We start from the raw sequence: 20,604 nt of genomic DNA on the forward strand, positions 1-20,604 counted from the left end.
AGGTCTTAAAATATATTCAGAGTGATTTTGGTCAATCAGCAGCAATGATTTCTCTTGTCAATCTTGTTAAACAGGTGAAGGTGAAGAGACTTCATAAGCAGGAGTCCCAAACTGGTGGGGGAGACTCAGGCTGATGACCCCGAGAATTTTATATAAAGTTAGTAAAGTACAGAGATGCTATACATTACTGGTTTTTAATGAGAATAATTAAGATTATGTAGGGGATGGTACATGAAGCTGACGCCGCAATGAAGTTCACAGTCTTTACCAGCATTTCAGTTTGGACTCTAGCTCAAGGCTTTCCAGTTCTTATTTTTTAACTAAATTCATATTGTCTATTGCTACTAATCCTAGCCTCCTAATTGAGAATGATGATTTCACATAAAGGAAAGCCAGTTGCAACCAGATAAATTCAGGTAGAAAAGCAACTGTGAATGCATTGATGAGCTTCCTGCTGCAGTTCAGTTTCCTTACTGCTCGCCTGCTTGCAAACACCGTGCAACCAAGGTTGCTCACAGAAGGAGCTGAGGAATTTTTATTCGTGGTCACGCATAAATGTGTGTCTTTGTGCCTCATGAAATGTCACCTAAGCCCAGAAACTGGACCACTTGGCTCAGCTACGCAAACACGCAGCTCAAGCAACACATTTTAATGGAGTACTCACTAGCAGCTATTCATGAAAACCTCCATGGGCCAAACAGCTTTGACAGAAAGAGTGTCAGGCGATTCCAGTGAAACGCATCAACAGAATCAGGATGTTAGTGCACGATTTATAAATGTAAACAGAGAAAACCATGACAAATAGAAGTTTCTAGCAACAACAGAAGTTCAGCAAAGATCCCGTTTTGATGCAAATGTCATTAAAAGCAGAAAACACAGGAAATACATATGGCAATAGTTTTATTTTCCGAAGTGTAAGTATGTCCTTAGCGTTATTTAAGTAATCCGTTGCCATTGCGATCCTGATTGCTACAAAGTTGAAGGTAAACGTTTTGACTGCATCTATTGCACACTTTCTCCACAGCTGTATAATAAAACCCTTCTCCAGTATCAAGAGATTCTTCACTGTGATTAGCTGATCCGTAGAAGTTCAGTTAAGTAGTTGACTTAATTATGAAAGATGCCATTTGCTTGCATTGTTCTATTTTATAATCTGTGGCATATCACTCCAAGCTTGCGATTTCTTTTTGGCCAGTTCCATCCACAATGGCTGATCTGGAGCAGCATTACTGGCTTTCTTCAAGTGGCTTATTTCCTCTTTATCCACCAGTGGTGGTGATGGAGCTACTGTGAATAAAACACATGGACATGTTACGTTCGCTTGCTGTACACCCTAGCTCTTTCATTAAAAACTTCCTGTGCCCTGCTCTAAGGTAGAAAATCTTTACATTTCACATGGAAGCTTCTTCTGCAATACGGTATTGAGGAAATAACCATTCTGTGCTCAAAAGAATGCAATGTTTTTCTCAACACTGATCTCTTTAGTCCCTAAATTTACCAAAACCAACATGATGACCTGGATTCCTTGCCGTGTCCTATGTTAACACCCAGGCCAAAGAAGAGAGAGTCTTTTCATTAGCAAGAGCATTCATTTGCGAATTCCTCCTTTACCTAGCCCCCAAGTCACAGGAATTTTATTATCTTCAAAACTGCTGCCTTTCTTTCAAATTTGAATTTACTAAAAAGATTCAAAGTTATTGTGGGAGGACTGATGGGCAGACAGTTTGTGATCACATCATTCCAGCTTGCTGAGGAAACCACATTAAAACTGAACGTGACTGAAAATAATTTTGCATGCATTTTACACTTTACACTGGGATAGTGCATTTGGGACCCAGTCCTGTGAAATGGCCTAGCATTCTCGATTCGCATTTCTTTCAACACAAGTTTTGACTACTCTGTAATCGAAGTGGTCAAAAGAATATGCCACCAAATAAAACCCCAGATATGAGCACTGAGAAAACAGTTTGCCCTTGCTGATGTGGGGCTGGGGAAGAAATTACGACCTAGCCCCTACTCCTTTTCCAGCACACTCAAGCAGGATTTCTTCTGACAAGGTTGTGAGGTAACAGCCTACATTTTAAGCATTTTATTTCCTACCAGGGACACAATGTGACAGTGAATTGGTTCTCAGCAGTGGCTCCTTCACTTCAGACTTTGTCTCTTTCCTCTGTTCTTCAGAAGTGGTTTTAGGTGCCAAGTGTGAAGGTTTGCTCCATTGCTGCTTCACTGACCCCTAGGCACAGAGAGGGATAAAATCCTGGTAATGCAGAGAAAATGAGACCAGTCTGGAAGAGCAAAGGGGGTGGATGCAGTGCCTGTCATGGTCCAAAGACACACGTGCTCATCATAAACTGGTCCCAGTCCTCTCACTTGAGCTGATACATGTTCAGAAAGCTCCAGTGGTTTCACGCTAGCATCCGTGATACTCTACAAATTAAAACTATGCCTCTGTATCTCTTATTCAAAATGGTATCTATGAGTAGGTTATTATAGTCTTCAATGCAAAATGTATTTCAAGCCCTTTGCACACCTCTACTAACATATATAGGATTTGGAAACAGCCTTGTTCTCTCATGTCTCCCTTCTACCTCCCAAATTTTGTGGGTTAGGGCACTGTATTTTTGGACAGTTGATGGTAAATGGATTTTCCATAAAAAAGAAATTGAACACATCCTCCCATGGATTTTCTTGCCAGTATCAAAAACTACCCTGAAGCGATAGTGCCTGGTGCCATGTGGGAGAAGGAGAAAGTGGGAGTAGTACAGTGGCACCCAGCTTCACATGCTGCAGTCAGGAGCATCTTGGCATGTTTCCCTGTTAGCTGATACAGGGAAATAAAATGCATGGCATGAATTTTAGGGAACATTGCCAGCTAAAATCTCTAGTTTCCTATTCTGACACAGAAACTGTATTTTGGGATCATTTAAACCCTTGGTGTTTTAAGTGCTATGACAATGTTGAACATTATTGCAGTTCATAATCTTCCCTAGACATTTTATTAGGTATTATTTCTTGTTAATCTAACCACTGCTATTTTTCATCATCTAGAGATCTTCTGTTATTCCAGGATATAATACAGCTATCTGGGTTTCTAACAGTACCACCTGAAGCAAGAAAGTAGGCCATTTGCACTGGGAATGCTATACTGGTATAGGACACACATGCTCCTGCATCAGTGCAGGGTTCTTACTGTGCCAGAGGTGATACAGGCAGCACTTGCACGCTGCTGTCTCCGTGAGCTAGCCCAGTACCAGGGAAGCCTTGTTAGTATTCTGGATTAATGCCAAGCGCTTCTGCTGGCACACCTTTGTCATCTGGGAAGATTACTTCCTACAGGCATCACCCTCTTTTGCACGGGATCTTTGAAGAGGCAGAGTCAGCCCATATTCCATGGCACCACATGGCCGTCTGAGTTATCCATATACACAGAACCAGAATTTATATCTTGGCACTGTCTGCAAGTGCAAAAGTTATTTTTATCCTATTTCACTTCTCAAGGCTCTAAAAATTGTTACCTAGGAGCTTCTGGGACCGAGCTGTTCATTCAGTGTTAAATCAGTCAGGCGGTATAAGAGGTTCAATGAAATGCTGTGCTTAGAAGGATAGTTAACAAGAATGTATTCCCTCTGTATTGAGAGAGATCTGAGACTGTACAATTTAGCACCTCATTCTGGGTATTTTAGCATGCAATACACACATTAGATCTGGTAAGTAAGTATTGGGCACCCATGAAATTTTACACATCTCACATAGTTCCAGGATTTCTTGGAGATATAAAATCATGTATCTGAACAATCAGAGAACTCTGAATCTGTAACACATTTCTGAGAGCAGTGTCTTTCTTACTTATGAGTATACTCATTAAGCATCTGTAATCATTACGGCATGACTGGTAATAGAGCAGTAGATCCAAAGAATACTACAGGAAGGTGATATGAAAGCATCACAAATTTGTACCCTAAGTACCTCTGTTTGTTCTTTCTCTTTATTTTTTTTCTCTGTATCTGACTTAACATCCAGAGCTGCAAGTTTTTCTCTGTTGAGTTCCTGCTCCTGCTGCATGCCCCTCTGCTTTTGCCTCGCTATGGAAATCCAGGCTGGTTCTGCAGGAGTGTCAGGATCTCTTCCGGAGTCTCCAGCAGCCACGGGGGAAGGCACGCTTCTCTCTGTTGACAGATTATTTATGTACATGGTTATATGAAAGAGAGTTGTAATTAGCTTCAGCTTGCACTTGCTTGATACACTGATTGGTCCCAGGATGTGTGATCAGCCTGGGTAAATAGGAATGCTGTTTAGTTTGGTCTCCAGAGAGCAATCTTCCTGTGCTCCCTGTTTTAAGTTACCGTTCTACTGGTGAAAAATGCTTTGCATCTTTGTTCAGCTAGAGTCACAGTGTCACTGCCCTCACATGAGGGAGATGCAGAAACACGAATCAAGCTTCATTAATCTACCTATTTTCCAAGGTCTCCCCCTCTGCCCCCTCCTCCCATCTGCTTCATGGCCTCTTAGAGACAAGCAGCAGCGGATTCAAAGCTGGACACAGCTGGACTGTGGCGTGGCAAAGGCAACCCCCTCCCCGCTGCGGCTGCCCTCGGCTCCTGCTCTTCCCATGCCCACGCAGCAGCAGCTGATGCCTTACTCTGGTTCCTGCCTTCCTTCCACCCCTTTAGGAGCAGCCTCTGTCACGCAGCCCCTTGGTGCCCACAGGTGCTGTGGGTGACTGAGCACAACAGTCTGTGGCGTCTGATCACACAGAAATAGTGCTAAAACCACAAGGTTAACTTACGGTCTTTTGACGTGAGGTTTACTTTGAGTTATCCCTGCTGATGCTGGCCGTGTTCTCCACTGGGGCCAGTCACATTCATCATGCTCTACCAGAACTGAGATTTCAGTGAGACAAGAAAATAAAAGCACTTCCTAGAGTAAAGGGTCAAAAGTGCTACCCTGCTGTCCTCACAACTGCCACCCAGGGATTAGCAGTATCCAGAGGTATGGGGAAGTGAAATACCCCCTATTCAAATATTCTGTGAAGGGAAATCCTGTCTATACACTGAGCAGAACTGGATCAAGAGAAGAGCCTCAGCTCCTCTGTTGGCTGCAGCCCCCAGGTTCTCCACTTCTTCATTGGCTGACGCTGCACCCAAAATTCAGTTTTTCAACTAATGTGGAGCATTTGCATGGTTTAAAAAAAAGGAACAAGAACAGTACTAACACCCTTAGAGCCATGTTAGAGCCATAAGGAAAGACGATTTAACCTTTCCCAGCATTTCTGGCCACTAATGTACCCAAATTTATGGAAGGCTATTTCAGAGTAGAAGTTAAGCTTCTCATCCTCAAATCAGACATTGTCCTGCCCCTAGGAAAAGTTTGTTACCTAGTCAGCATCCTGTTCAGGGACCCAGGAGGAGGCAGACCCAGCCAGGAAGCATTACTGCCCCAAAGTCCCTCGGGGCTCCGCTGCTGTACTGGCGTAGAGCTGGGCCACCCAGCACAGGACCCCATGGAGCTGTCAGACGCATTTCTGGAGGGCTACAGTCTAATTTAGGGGAACGTGGCCCTGATCAGGAAAGCAGGCAAATGTCTCTGAAGGCACATTTGAGATGCCTTATAAAGGCATAGGAGATGAAAGGGATGATGCTCTCCCAAGAGCTGGAGTCTGCAAACTCAGGCACATTATGAAAGCCCACAAACTTTCTTTGCTTAGGGATTTTCTCAAGTCACTGTTGTACCTCATCAGACACAGACTAGTTACTTGAGCAAGAAAATATTGTAAAACCTATGTCAGCTAAAAAGCACAAAAAGAGAAAGCACAAGTTTTGCTTTAAGGCCAAAGCAAGATGTTTTGCCAGCTCATGCCTGCATTTCCCTTCACATTCACCTCATGTGATCTTGCAGGGAAACCTCTGAAAAAAACAAGCCAGAAAGTCCAGCTGTGCAAATGCAGCACAGATAAAGCAGAGCCCTTAGATGCTAACGAGCTTCCCTCCCTCCTGCACAGCAAGCTACTTCAATTCTCTGCATCCTACCTACACCCCATCTTTCTATGCCAACAGCTGTTTCTCCCATAATCTTCTTCCCTTCTCTTCGCTGGCTGCCCTCACTTCATTTTGTCTAATTTTACAGAATGATAGAGAATAAAGCTGGGAGCGATCTCACAATGTCATCTAGTCTATCCTTCAGCTGCAAGGCAAGAATCAGTTACAAGATCAATTTCACATGTTTCCTGACAAATATGTGTCATCTAACCTGTTCTTAAAACCCTGCAAAGACAGGACAGAGCTCAGACTCTCCCTAGACAACCTATCCTATGGCTTGGCTTTTCTTTTTCTACTCGATTTTTTCCCTATTGGGTAAGTTAAATCTTCCTTGCTCTAATTTGAATCCATAACTTCTTTTCCTATATGCTACAGACATGAGCAGATAATTCACAGCCTCCTTGTGGCAGCCTTTTATGCATTTGAAGACTTAGACCATGTTTTCCCTATTTTAACTTTTCTGATTGGTCATATTCTCTAGATCACTCTTGCTTTTGTAGGAATTGTCCTAATTTGGTCCAAATCATCTTGAAAATACAGTGCTCAAAACTGGCATATAGCACTTGAGATGAAATGGAGGACTACTCCACTTCACCTGAGATGGTCTCCTGTACACATCAGTCAGGATGATGAGCTTCTTGCACAATGATGTTATTGCTGTTTCGTATTTAGTTTGTGAGCTCCAGATTGTGTTACTTCCCCTCTTCCATTCCCCATTTGTATCTGTGCATCAAATTATTTTTGCACACATAACAGAACTTTCTACTTGTCTGTATACGAAAATATTCTTTTCAAACTATGTTTGTACTTTCCCAAGGTAACCCTGATTTCTATTCTTGTCCTCCAGTGCGCCCACAGGCTTTCCAGCTTGGTAATTCTTGCAAACATAATAATCACACATTTAGTTCTGTCACCTATGTCCTTAAATATACTGAATAGTGTCAGACTTAAGATGGCCACCATCTAATATGACAGTGAATCATTAGCTGGCACACTCAGTAGCTTTGCATCAACCCAATGAATAGCTTCACCAAGACTGTATTTATAGGAATGTCATGATATTTATAGGAATGCCCTATGATACCAGTTATCATTTGATTTGACTGCTCTTGACCAAGTCATGTTGGTTGGAACTTATATCTATGTTATCTTGTAGACATTTAGAAATAGCTCAATTATTCCTTTCAGTATTTCATATTAAGTGGTATGTAACACCCTTTCTCCCTCCTTCTCTTCTTCATCTCACCTCCCTTTTCAAGATGTGCTACCTTCTGGAGCCTTCCCTTATCTTCCGCAGTTTGCCAAGATAACCACTAGCAGCTCAAGGACTGCTAACTCATATTCTCTGAATATCTTAGGACAAACTTCCATTAGGAGCTTCATAAGTAAACACACACAGTTGAATTGATGTGATGCCTGCTAACGCATCTGCCATCACATTCCATCCTTTGCTTGTAGGCCATGCCCTTGAACCCATCTGCACCAATTGCACCTTTTTAGGTCGTCCGCAATTTGGGCAGGACCTGTTAGTGCATTGCCCAGTAAAACCAGGTGCCACGCTTCATCAGTTCTCAAAGCACTACTGTGATACGCAGATTGACTGCCACTACTGAAGGTGATGGTGATGTCTAGTGTTCCTCAGAGGTGAGGATCCCTCACTCAGTACATAAAGTAGCTTTTCACTTCAGTTATCTTCTATCCAAATAATTAGTCAACTCGTTTTCCTAGCATCCTATAATGAATACCCATCCAACAGTTACGCTCAATATTACAAAGGTGTTTCCCCACTGAAGCCTCCCTGTGCCCTGCTGGACTCATCCTGTAAATCCATCCCATCAAACATACCCTTTCCCCCTATGCACAGGCCTCTTCTCAGCCCAGAGAAGGCTGGGCTGCTTCTCTGACTGTACAGCTACAGACACACCACCACACGCATCCTTCTCTACCACCTTTTTACCTTCCTTCACTGTCTGTAACATCTCGGTGCTCACAAACACCAATGTCTTTACCCTGAAGGCCCTTTTCAATCCACCCACCAGCTTTGCCATGATACTGGGAACCTGGCTTCTGCCTTGATGCTGCTAGTGATGTACTTAGTGTCTGTGATTCAAAATCACCCCTTGTGTTTTGTCCCATTTTCCCTGTCACACCACAGGAACTTTCTGTAAACACCAACTGAACTGCACATTGTTCCTCCTCTGCTCCCAACATACAATCAATATCAATAAAATGACTGCTATGCCCAGGCTCTATTTACTGCGCTACATGTAATGGTCTTATTGCTACCTGTGCTCCTGTTTCTCTGCCATCCTCACGGATTTAGGATTCATCTTTCTGTTATTTCGATCTGCATCGCCCAGCACAACAGGGTTCCCAGTCCCACAGCGGTATGTCTGGAGGCTGCTATTATAACAATGTTTTTCATAAGGCAGACACTCTAACGAAGGCATCAAGCACTTCTGCTCTTCAGACAACTCTCCCTGATGAGACGCCAGACATCCTAGTCATGCCAATTAGAAAGCAGCTGAATTAGAGACAAGGATCATCCCATAAGAGATGGTATCAGAATGCTCCTGTGATAGTAGGGAACAAAAGCTCTTTATCATCATCTTAAAGATTTTATATGTATCTGTACCGGCCTGACTTAGGACAGCAGAGTAGTATCACCTATAGAGGATCAAGACCTGATCTGCTTCTGGGAGGGGCTTTCTAGTTTCTTTAAGCAATTACGTTCTGCCCTTGTTCCTGTGAGAGTCTTTGCTGCAGAGAGCCAGGCAGGCAGGCAAGGCAGGGGAAATACCGTATCTTCAGCAAAAAATCATCAGATGCAACCCGTGCAGGATTTGCTACCTCATCTGTCAGCCAGAATTACTGTAAGGGGTAGAAGAGTCATATTCACTATTTATTATCTTTCCCATTGCCCAGAGGTCTTTACATCCTCCCACCTCCAACTAGAGAAGGTTTCTTGGCAGTATATATGCACCGTTGTTCCAGCCAGAAGGATGAAAGGTGGTGAAGTAATCCAGGAGATCGTACGGTGAAATGAGTCGGTAGTTTAAGGTGGTCTGAGACTCTCCTAGGAAGCTCTAGGTACCCTGAGGGGCACCAAGAGGCCAAAAGCTTTCTTGGGAAGCACCTGTTCGCAAGAGACGTGCTGCTTGCACACCTTCCTCAGTTCGGTGACTGTCTGATCACCTTGAACAAGCTCTCCCTGTCTTACCTCATCCGGTCATGAGGTAGTCCGTGCGCTTTTATGGTTCCCCACGTGGCAAAGCACAGCATTTAAAGAACCGGATAGCCAGAGTGGAACCAAAAGTACTCAAAAGCACAATGTAATTCCTGCTTCTGCTGCACGTTGCATGCACAGCACAGCAGCCAGCACAACAGCTCCCAGCTGGTAAATGCCACTTTTAGGGAGACAACATAGTACAAAATGCAAGTGGTGGCATTCTCCGTCGGAAGCTGGGCGAGTTTGAGAGGCCACAGCCGTCACAAATGCCCCGTGTTTCACTTCTCCTCTGGTGAAGCAGGGCTGAGCCTCTTGCTTCTGCGTTACACTCGGGAGATTTTCTGAATAAAACTAGAATTTGAATCATATTCTTCAGTTCTTATTACAACATGTTATTTTAAACAATATGCTATTCAACTCGTTACTTAATAACCTCATAAGCTAATAAAGGATAGTGCTGGCAGCGATTTGTCTCTCCTTCACTCACAGTGAATAACCTCGTGATTGCATCTTTCCCTGGTTTCCTTGGAGCTGGCTTGGCCTCAGGCTTTTCGAAAGGCAAGTGAGCCCCTTCTTCCCATTGGGATAAGTCACCAACAATGGGAAGACACCACATCAGAACTTGTCAAGTCGTCAAGCTGCTTCGTGCATAATGTCACCATGTATTAAAACTAGCATTTAATGTAGGCTGTCGAGGTCTTCTGCTGCCATGTGAAACCCCACCTGGAGGCTGCTGAAGCCCTCCCTTCACATCTTTCCCACAGCCACCAAACACACACGGACAGTCGCAAGACCAGCCGCTCTGTCTGCGTTCTTTGTCACGTCCGCAGCTTCCAGACTGACGCCCCAGGATAAGCCCTGAAGCCAAGGGAACCACAGCCACCTTCTCAATTCCCTTCCACAAACCAGAATCACCCAAGCTCTTCTCTGCTGGGTCTGACAGCGGCAGGGCGGGCTGTCTCAGTATTCCCTAAGGGGGGGTATTCCCCTGCTGCAGCCCCATTAAATGCAGGTATCTCTTTCCTTCAGTATCTTACCAAAGCAGCTTTTTTTTTCAGACTAAAGCTCTGATCTTATACATGAAATTTCTTCTGCCTAAATATTGTGGAAATGAATGTGTACACTTCTCGTTGATAGTTGTGTATTATCCTTTAATGTGTGTCAGACTGGTTGTGTGAACAATAAGATGAAGATAAAACATTAATCTTTATGTACAAAAGGAGATCTATCATTGACTTGTTATTATGCATTGGTTTATACACACACAGAAAGTGAAAGAGAAATACATACCTATTTCTGTCTATTGACAGACAGATATACTGAGTATATACAGGTGTATCTGGGGGGGGGTGTGTGCTGCTTATATGGATAACTGCAGCAAAGACATACTTAACATTACCCTGAGATTTAGGGATTGATTTTTTTTTTAGAGATGGCCTCAGATATTGTACCCGTTTCCTTTAAATCTAAAGCCTTTGTGCACACAAAATATAGCAGAGGCTCTTTATAACGTTTAAATCTCATACCTGAAAATGAACATCTTATGCCTACAAGGACTGCAAAGAGTGGTTATTCTTGCCGTACATCTGTGCAGGCAAAAGGTCAGAGGCAGAATATTAGAGCCTTTTGAAAGTCATACCTCTAACAGCAAGCAAAGCTAACTTGTGGATTCCCTGCATATTTTAAAAGCAAACATACTCAAAACTAATCCAAACAACTTTACACAGGGAGATAACACCCCCTGTATACAACAGTGTCATTGTTTTATAACACTGCTTATGCATGCATATTTAATTCCACACTGTTGTATCTTTGCTCATTTATAAAACACCAGTTATTTTAAGATAGGCTTTACAAATGCATATGGCATTTAGTATATCCTGGCCTACATATTTCCCTTTGTTTATTAAATCACTACATGCATTTGTGTCAGTGTACACACCCAATTCCTTAATTTCAGACAAAGCTATTCTAAAAGATTTGGCTAAGTATTTCTGACATTTCTTTCTTCTCTAAGCTGCTCTGCGAGGTATTTGACTTTTGGCTGGATCTATACCATGGATGCCAGGAGAGTCTTTTTTACACAAGAAACTGCTATGTTTGCATCAAAGTCTATTCCGCTGCTGGAAAACAGCCATATTGCAAAATAGCCTGACACAACCGAAAAAGCAACTTCTTTTTGAAAAAGACAGCTTTCTTTGCAGCTGTAGCCAGGGCAGCATTAAAGCAATGTCTTTTTTATGTAGAGAGAAACATTTTTCTTGTCATTTCAGAGCCTGTATTTGCCAGACAATACGCACCAATCTCATTCACCGTTATGTTCACCGTCCCTCCCCGAGCTCCTTTTCTCTGTTAGAGCATGTCTCCCTGCTACAGCTCCTCAGCTGCTGATTTTTATATATCCTAATATGCAAATTCACACAAGTATTACTTGTAGTTTTGCTCTTGTAATAATCTGTTAGCATATGTTAATTGTTTCTGCCCTTTACAGGATTTATAGCAAAGTGTATCAACCCCAAACGACACAGCTTAACCTTTTAATTCTTGCAAACACTTGTGCCTTTAGCTTCAGAAACTTAAGAATTACTCCTCCTGGGGTGACTAATTTCATGCAGCCATTAAAGAGCCACCTTGCAGCCCGACAGAGGCCAAGCAATCCCCCACTAGTTCCCCAGAAAACTCTGGAGAGCAGGAGTGCTGCTTTCACCCGGGGTGGTAAGCCAGCACCCCACCAGCCCTCCCATTGCCTTTGGTATCAGGAGTGCTGAAAAGCTAAAAATTGAACTGAATGAACCAAATTGCTCCTACTCACCCCATGACACAGCAAACTGACTTTTTTGAGATAAGTGTACATGAGAAGGGAACTGCACCCCCTTACATCACCGCTTCACAGCTTGTCTTCTTCAGCGCAGGGATTTCCTAACACGCCGTGGGAAGAAACTCCCTGACAGCATAAAGTGTCTCCCAATGGTGACCACAGCTCTTCAAAAGGGCTGATGAACTCAAGGACTAGCAGAGAGCTGGGTGCCAGCATTAAGGGCAGTTGGATGAAAAAAAAAAAAGAAGTGGGTGTCCCAGCAGATCAGGAGGCCAGAGGTGGCTGGTAAGCCACACAATCCATGAAGGGCTGTGCTGATTGTGCTTGTCAGGTTTCTCCTGCTTGTGGTTGCAAAGACACGCTCCTGACTCACTGGGCTGAGGCAAACGTTTCAAAGAGCTTAAAATGATGTTTGGGCTGGGGTATTGCCCTGCTAAGCCCTCATTACATCCTGTGGCTCTCCTATGGTGAGGTGCCAGGGCAATCAGAGGAGGTGGGCACACCTCGTTCACCCACGACTTTAGGTGGCCAGCTCAGGCTAATGTGGCAACTTAGCACAAGGAGGTGCTTGGTCAGATGTCTAAGGAGAAATGTCTGTGGTGGGGCGGGAAGAACCTCAGGTCAGTTTGGAGCAGACTGCTTTGTATTTAGAATTAAAACTCTCTCTGAGTCCTAACATGCCCACATATCAGAACCCATTACCAAGCGACTCCAAGCTGGAAAATGTGGAAAACTGTAGCAGCTTTGCTTAAGTTGATACAATAAGATCAGTAGGGCAGCAGATAAGATTACCATCACAGACCAATCTGAACCACTGTGTTAAACAACCCCAGGCCATACAGATTTGGTGTAATACTGTCAGGTGGAGAGGAACGTGTCCAAAATAGGGCTCCTCGACCTGCAGCCCCAGGTTCAAATTCCAGGTGTGTGCATCCCTGCCAGGGGGACTGGGGCACAGCTCTCACCTGCAGACCCTATTTTGCAGGGGACAGTCCTGAGCCTGGAGGCAGGAGTCTCCTTCACCCCAGGGCTGAGGAACAAGAGGAGAAACGTGCTCCCCGGCTCCATTTCTTCCTCTTCTCCCTCCTCCAGCACTCACTGTCTCCTGCCCTGCTCCCACTGCAGGGACCCTGGGACACAGCAAGAGGGATGTGAAAAAAGGCTGTGTGCAGGAGCACTGGTACTCCCGCTGCTTTCCTCTGTCCTCTGCCAGACCAACCCTACCGTGCTAGATCTCCTCCTCGCTTGTTCCTGGTATGACTCTCCCCAAAATCTCAATCGATCAGAGATTTGGGCATCACTACAAATAATCAACTATTCCTCAGGGCAGGGCAGAGGAGAAAATGCCTTTAAAGGGAGTGTTGGGATTATACAAAGGGAAACCACCTTGCCCGTGGGGTGCGGGGAGCCTCTGGCTGGACGGCTCCTGTGTGCAGCCATGGAAGCAATGAATCCCCTCATTTACGGCCGCTGGGAGAGCAGAGAACTGTACACATGGCCAGTGCCCTGCAAAAATATCTGTGATGCTGCAGCAGATGGAATCTGCTGTCACTCAAGGCGTCAGCAGGTTGCCTCTGGGGCCAGGAAAAGGCTTTTGTCACCCTACAGGACAAGTGGCCTGCTGTGTCCTGAGGTCTTCTTTTGGCTTGGTGTTCCCCCACTCTGAAGCTCAGAGACTGATCCCAACTGGAGAGGAGCAACCATGCAGGGGAGCTCTGCAAGGGCACAAAGAAACCTTTTCATTTGCTTGGCAAGCATCTCCTCCTTACATTCTTAACATCAAACTCGTGACCAGACAGATTCAGAGCAAGGAAGTGTCTCCCATGTATCAGAAGACATAAAGATTTTTTTCCCTTTTGGCTGTTCTCTGAAGTGAAGAGCAGAGGTCTCCTCCTAGGACTGCTTGAGCATACTTCACCTAACTTGTTTATTGTCATTGCAAAGACCTCAGACAGTGGCGCCGCTTCCAGTCTTTTCTGTTCTCTGCCTGTAGCACACAATCTATGTCTCCAGAGGACTGATTTTTTTTTTAACTCTAACCCAATTATATAATACAGACAACAGGGTAAAATTTAACAACCTGCAGTAGACATGATCTTACGGTCTCTCCTGGCTTTAAACTCCAAGAAGCTGCAGGGTAGTTAATTTTTGTTTTTAAACAAGGAATGAATAATGATAAAGATGGATAAATTAATAAGCAAAGCTCAAACAAGACAATAAATAAATAGTGTGTTGAGCATGCCAGGCAGTTACTAGTATTTCTGCCTCAATGCTATGGTGAAAAAGAAGGCCTAGAGGTCTGAGCCACTCATCCCACACAGGGCACTGCACTTAATGTGTGCTCCTGGGTTTTGAATTGCCATACAGCAGCTCTGAATGGGGACACTTAGTGGCTTGATATTTCTGTTTCACAATACTTGCTAATGCATTTTATTTTTTTAGTATCCCTTTGAACATCCTTTAAACAATGCCCTGAAATGCAAAAATCACAGGCAAAAATATCTTATTTTGTCTGCTGCTTGTTCCCTGCTGTCCTTCTGATAATGTTTTTAGCAAGGGAGAATCAGGGAACAACATCACTGAAGGCAGAGCCATCAGCTCGTGCTCACCAGTGTTGTGACTGACGTGACAGGGCTGCCTCACGCTTTCTTACAGGTAAGGTCACTCCTTACGAGTTAATATAACTTTATAAAGTTTTGTGAGTCTTACCAGGCACTTTACAAGGATTTGACTTTTTCTCCAAGTCTCTATCTTCATTTCTGGATTCAGGAGAGTGAATGGCTTTGTCCTGCTTCTCCTGGCTTGCAGTAGTATTTGGAACGGTTATGTTTTGCAAGGCTGGCTTTTTAGGCAACGGAGGTTTGCTACTAAGCTGTTCAGAGGACTTTGCTTTGGGTTTGATCTTTTCATTTAAAGAATCACCGATATTTGCATCGGCTGTTTTTTTGATCTGTGCCTTATCACCTTTTAGAAAGGAAGTCAATCCCTCATTTTCTAAATGAAGCTCTGCACTGTATCTTTTAATCCCTTTTGATTCTGGTGATGAGTTGTCTCTATATTTCAAGGACAGTGAGGTGGATCTAAGTTTCACTTGAAAAGGACTTTTATCTTCACAGCTTGGCTTATTCTGAGATACCACCAAAGAATCATTTGGCACCAGCACCGAATCGACAGCCAGAGAAACACAGCCAGCCAAAATTTCTGCAGGTTGGCCTGTATTGTCAGAGTTGGACTCTGGCAGCAAAGCCTGCTTTTTGTTGCTGCTTTTTTCCTCCTCCAGGTCTGATCCCTTCTGAAAGTCTTCTTTCCGCTTCTCATTTGTTGAGGAGACCTTTGCTTTGGACAGGAAGAATCTGGTACTTAACGGGCTTTCCAACTCTGATCTTTCTGGGAAGTGTAGGCTTCTGGTCCTTGGTCTCTCCCGTGCAGAGGAGACAGAAAACTTCCTCAGGGCATTGAGTTCATTGGCTGCTTTTTCAGCTTTCTTCCCCAAAAGTTCCTCCTTGTGGACCAGGAACTGACTATTCTCCTTACCAGAAGCAGCTGCCTCTTGTGCAATCTTTGTTTTCTCTAGAGAGCAGGAAGCAGATGATCCCATCCGCGTTGAGGAAGCAGGATGTGAAACATGGAACGAGTCCATGGGCTGGAAAGAACCTGTGGAAAATTGCTTGCTGGACTCTGACAATAGAACAACCTCCTTCTTTGCCTCTTTATTACAGGGCATTTCCACAGGTATCTGATCATCCTGCCATATCTTTTCTTCTGACCCCTCCAAGAAAACAACAGTATTCTTACTAATTGAAATATCTTCTTCGGATGGTATTTTATTTACTGAAAACACAGTAGGAAGCTCCTTATTTTCTTGATTTAAAGTATTGATTGACACATCATTCACATCCCCAGACAATAGAACCAGTGTTTCTGAGGAATCTTTTTGCTTTTGTACTTCTCTGTCTGGACTGGAATAGGAAAAATTTGTGGAGTCTCTGCCTTCTAACAGCAATGAGGACTCAGACTTCACACACGTCGTTTCCAGTGTTGGTTGGCAGCCCTCCGGTTTCTTCTCTGGTAGCAGGGCTTCCTGTACAACGGCAGACTCAGAAGCAGGCTGAGTCATCGCTGGTCTCAAAGCAGGGGGAAGGTCCTCAGGCACTCTGGGCTTTGGCCAGGTAGCCACATCCTGCGCTGCAGCTGTGCCACATGGCAGTTCTTGATTGCTGGGTTTGAATACAGCATCTGGCAAGTCTGCCTGCACCTCCTTTTCATCATCCTCTTCTTCTTCTGGGGTACAGCTCAAATCAGTCAGAGATTCAGACTGGGTCCTCTGCAAGAAAGAAATTCAAGAGAGCTCCATCACCACGTACAGATTTACTTTTTTTCTTATTCATCATTGCATTTACAACCAAGACCTTAGAGAGGAAGGCAATACTTGCCTCCAATGCTGAGCTCGCTTTTTTCTTAACCTACATATCGGATGCTTTTTTATCTAAGCAGATCCTGGAATAATGTATTTAACCAATATAAAAGCAATCAGTGACACTTTCTTCTGCACAACTAGTGCTTTCATGCCTTTGTAGATGGGAAGTTCATCAAAACAATGGCCATTAGACCGTCCTTGGCACTTGATTCCCCAGAACATACTGGGTATGTTGTGTTGCTCTTGGAGAAAAAGCAGCACTTGAAAGAGGAAAATCTGTCCCTTTGTATTTTGCTACTGCAGACTAGAATTAAAAATAAAACAACCCATTCTAGCATGACTCTGAAGAGGGGAGGGTACATAGAAGGAAGAGCAAAAACCTACCAAGTCCATCCGCTTATGACACTCTATGCCAGCTGAGCATCTACCCACATATGGCAGTCTTCTGTTTAATCCCACTGCCATACAGCATTACAGCCTTGCCTCATTTGTGTAAAAGTCTTCTTTTTCTTTCAAGAGTTAGAGTATTTGATAGAAGTTTATAAATGCATATGTAGTTATCTGTGAGGTCTTGTGATTAAGCTTCAGGTAAGGACTGGCTAAATATACAGGGTTATTTGAAAGCACATTATTAAGCTGCTGAATATGCCTTTTCACATGGTGCCTGTATTAGCTCACTGATTCGCTGTAGTTTGTTGGGTAAATATGTATTTTGGATGTAGGCTCTAATTCTAAGAACACAAAACTTGCACTCTGAAGATACTTTTAGGGTTCTTCCAACTTCTTGTTTTGCAAGTGTAATTGCAAAGACAGAGCTGCAATGCCACCTGCATTCACAACCCATATACACAGGAACATAAAAGCAGAAGACATCAGTTAGCCAGAAGCAAGGTGCACAGACAGAGACAGGCAGGAAAATAATAAAAATTAGATTATCGAAAGATGTGAACACTCTCCATGGAAAACCAGTCATCTGGCAGTTTACAGGCAGACTGGACAAAGCAATTGTATTTCGGTAACATTGTTACAACGGAAGAGGAGGTTTGATCAGTGAGTTATTGCTTTACATGCTTTTTTAAATAAGTGGCCTCATCATTGTGTTGCTCACAGTGGTGCTCTACCGAGTCCAAAGATCACTCACAGATTTTGGAAAACACAGAATATCAGCTAACTAATATTTAGAGACAGAGGGCATAATATTCCTGGTGTTAAGCAAGCCAATTTAATGGCTTAAATGTATTTAAAACACTGAAAGAAACCACAAACAATAAAAGTGCAAATACTGTGGTAAGAGCTGCAAACTTCAGTTCTAAAAAGAGAAGAGAAGAAGAAAAATTAAACTATGTCCTTCATAAGATATGACAAAGAATCAGATAAATGGTGTTTTAAAAGGATGGGTTTAAAAATATTTTTTTAATAGTATAAACTTTAAAAAATTTTTTTCTGTGGAGACTTATTTTAAGTCTCTGTAGTGCACATAAAGGGTTTACAAGTATTGGGGCAGGGAGAGGGCTGAATTCAGAACAGTCCTAATGTACAGAATTTGGCTCCAATTAATAGGTCACAACTTATTCTTTCTGCACTTTTTGAAAATATAAGCCCAATTATATTTGGAAAGTTAAAACTGCTCCACCATCAATACTCTCTCAAAGACTCTAACTCTCTCAAGGATCTTTCAGACTAGGAAAAGTACACAAGTTGATCATAACGCTTTGCAAAAAAATTTTCTTAAGTAAGAAGTTATGCAATCAGCCCCAACTTCTGCATCACAAACAAGGTACTAAATAGTACTGCACAGTAAATTTAAGAAGAAATTGTTACATAAAATGCTGCATCAAGAGTTAAGAAGTTAATATTTCATCTGTTCCTAGTGTCTACTCCAGATACGTAGCCTCATCAAATAACAGCTATTAAAACCCAATGAAATATCCATGCCGAAATCTGCCTTTTCTTATATCTGAGTTTGAAATAAATCCAGTAAGGACTTCCTGGTTTTGTGTCAAAGGTGACACCGTTTATTTTCACAAGTACCTGAGAAAATCTTCTCATTTTACTGGATCTCTGGTTCCGAGGTTTTATTAAAAGCTTGTGTTTAGCAGCAGAATTATCCAAGCGAGAGGAAAGCTCAGGTGGAGTGTCAAAATTGGCTGCAGGCGAGATGGTATTGTCAGATATCTGGGGAGCTCCAGTTTTAGCACTTCCATGCCTAGGGAACAGCTGACCGTCTGTAGAGCAAGATCTAAAAGAAGGACCCAATGTAACCTGAAAAAAAAAAAATCCCCAAATAGGGAATCAAACAAAGAAACAAATAAACAACAATAAAATAACAATTCTACAAATAAGGGCCCATGTTTATTTTCAGGTTGCCTCTTTTTCTTTTTGACACCTCTTTAAAATACATTGCATTTCCTAATGTTGCACGGGGAGTACTGGTGTTAGAAATTTTGCAGTTTTAGCTGCTTGAGTATCATGCTATACTGTCCAGAGGGAAGGACCAAGTCACACTTAACTAGAAGATCTAAAGCACACAAATACATGGCCAGCACATTTTAGAAAACAGGTTTATGAAGAGTACTCAGTTACAGAACCTACAGGGCCAGTTTCCTTTCTGGGTCTGTCCTCCAGCATCTAGGTTCCTACCCACAGTTCTGCTGGGCTGGAGTATCTCTAGCTTCCTATGCGTCATCAGGTCCCTTCCAACTCTACAACACCCTCCTGAAGACAAAAGTATCAAACATCAGTGGCATTGACACTTAAGTCAGCTCGCGTTTTCTCCTCATGTGTTTATATCTGCAAAATAACTAGTGAGTTTACCTGAAGTGTAAAGTTTCATTTGCAGACTATTCTGAAGAAGGAAACGATAGACAATTCCTACTAGAGGCCAATAACCCATCCAGAAACAACTCCTGAATGCTCCAAGGGGTGCAGTACTTTCAAGAAGCTGGAATCCAGCTTGCCTGTGCCCTTCACCAAGAACTACCTTAGTCCCAGCGCTGAGGCAAAAAGGAGACTGAAAAATTTATGAAAAATTACTCTAAAAAGGGTTCTTCCTTTCTCTCAGATTCAGTTTTTGCAAATAGGCAAAACAGTATTTCCAAACTATCTGTCATGGCATTAACATGACCTCTGACAACTCGTGACAGCACTCCCTTTGCAGGCTTGAAATTCCTGTTCATTTCATCAGAGGAGCTTTCCTCCTTTGTCATGCTTTCTTCTGAGGGCTTTCTTCTTCCTTCTTCCTTTCTTCTTCTTTCTCTGGAAATGGTATTTTACTGAGGGGGTTGGATGGGAGAAGAGGAGAGCAGGATAGTGTCCAGGGAGGATAAAGGTGTCAGTGTTTTCTGCAAGTAGAATTCTGCATTATGCACTGCAGCCAAAAGATACTCTGTAGTGTAGTGAGGTCCTGCTACAGCTTCCTCAATGGCCAGGGGAAATCTCCCATTGATTTTAGCAGAGGCTGGATCCACAGTTTCCGATCATGCATTCTATTGAAGAAAAAAAAGTAGCTCAGCCATTCTGAATAATGGATGCTCTCATTAATTTTCCCTCCACAATATCTGCAGTCTAGTACTCAAACATGACTAATGTACAACAAACAATATGTGGCTGCATTATACTTTAGTACCTAACAGTGAATACATTGACATTTCAGCTCCATGATAAGGACGTAGCACATGTTCTCTTTCAAGGCACGTCATTATTTGCCTGCCTTTCTTCTGGCTTCTGCTTTTCCTCGAGAACTTTGGATGTCTTCTCGTTGGCAGTGCTCAGTGTTGGCCATTACACTGGAAAATCAAGAATCTGGTTTGTTACTTAAATTTCAGGAGCCTGAGTGAATGCCAGCTCTGAGCTGGCTGCAGAAGTTGCCTGTCCCACGAAGTCTGGCTCCGGCGAAGCTTGCGGAAGGAGGGGATGGCTGGCGGACCCCTTTCTCCAAATCTCATTGTGCATGTGGCTCAGTTGTCCTTCAGCTGGTCGTGCTGGGTGGCACGAGGTGGGGGGCCATGAGGGAGCCCCATCCCCAAAGCCCGGATGGGTCAGTCGCAATCCCTTTCTCCCTTCTTCGATCCAGGAAAGCTTCCAAGACGCAGCAAGGTGTCAC

General features: G+C 43.3%; 1 protein-coding gene across 3 annotated transcripts in view; it reads right to left on the reverse strand.

Moving 5' to 3' along the window:
* Positions 1-883: 883 nt before the first annotated feature.
* Positions 884-20,604, reverse strand: part of CRACDL (CRACD like) — a 65,862-nt gene continuing 46,141 nt past the window's right edge. For 2 of the 3 annotated variants that reach the window (XM_052774107.1, XM_052774108.1), the window contains exons 7-11: positions 18,534-18,764; positions 14,795-16,409; positions 3,970-4,169; positions 2,101-2,236; positions 884-1,287 (exon numbers count right to left, since the gene is read on the reverse strand). In XM_052774107.1, coding sequence (XP_052630067.1) covers positions 1,142-1,287; positions 2,101-2,236; positions 3,970-4,169; positions 14,795-16,409; positions 18,534-18,764 — 2,328 coding nt within the window. In that variant the 3' untranslated portion in view covers positions 884-1,141. The remainder of the gene's footprint in view (positions 1,288-2,100; positions 2,237-3,969; positions 4,170-14,794; positions 16,410-18,533; positions 18,765-20,604) is intronic. The other variant, XM_052774109.1, reaches the window with a different exon arrangement.

Source organism: Harpia harpyja, chromosome 22 (genome assembly GCF_026419915.1).
Source record: "Harpia harpyja isolate bHarHar1 chromosome 22, bHarHar1 primary haplotype, whole genome shotgun sequence".
Taxonomy (NCBI): domain Eukaryota; kingdom Metazoa; phylum Chordata; class Aves; order Accipitriformes; family Accipitridae; genus Harpia; species Harpia harpyja.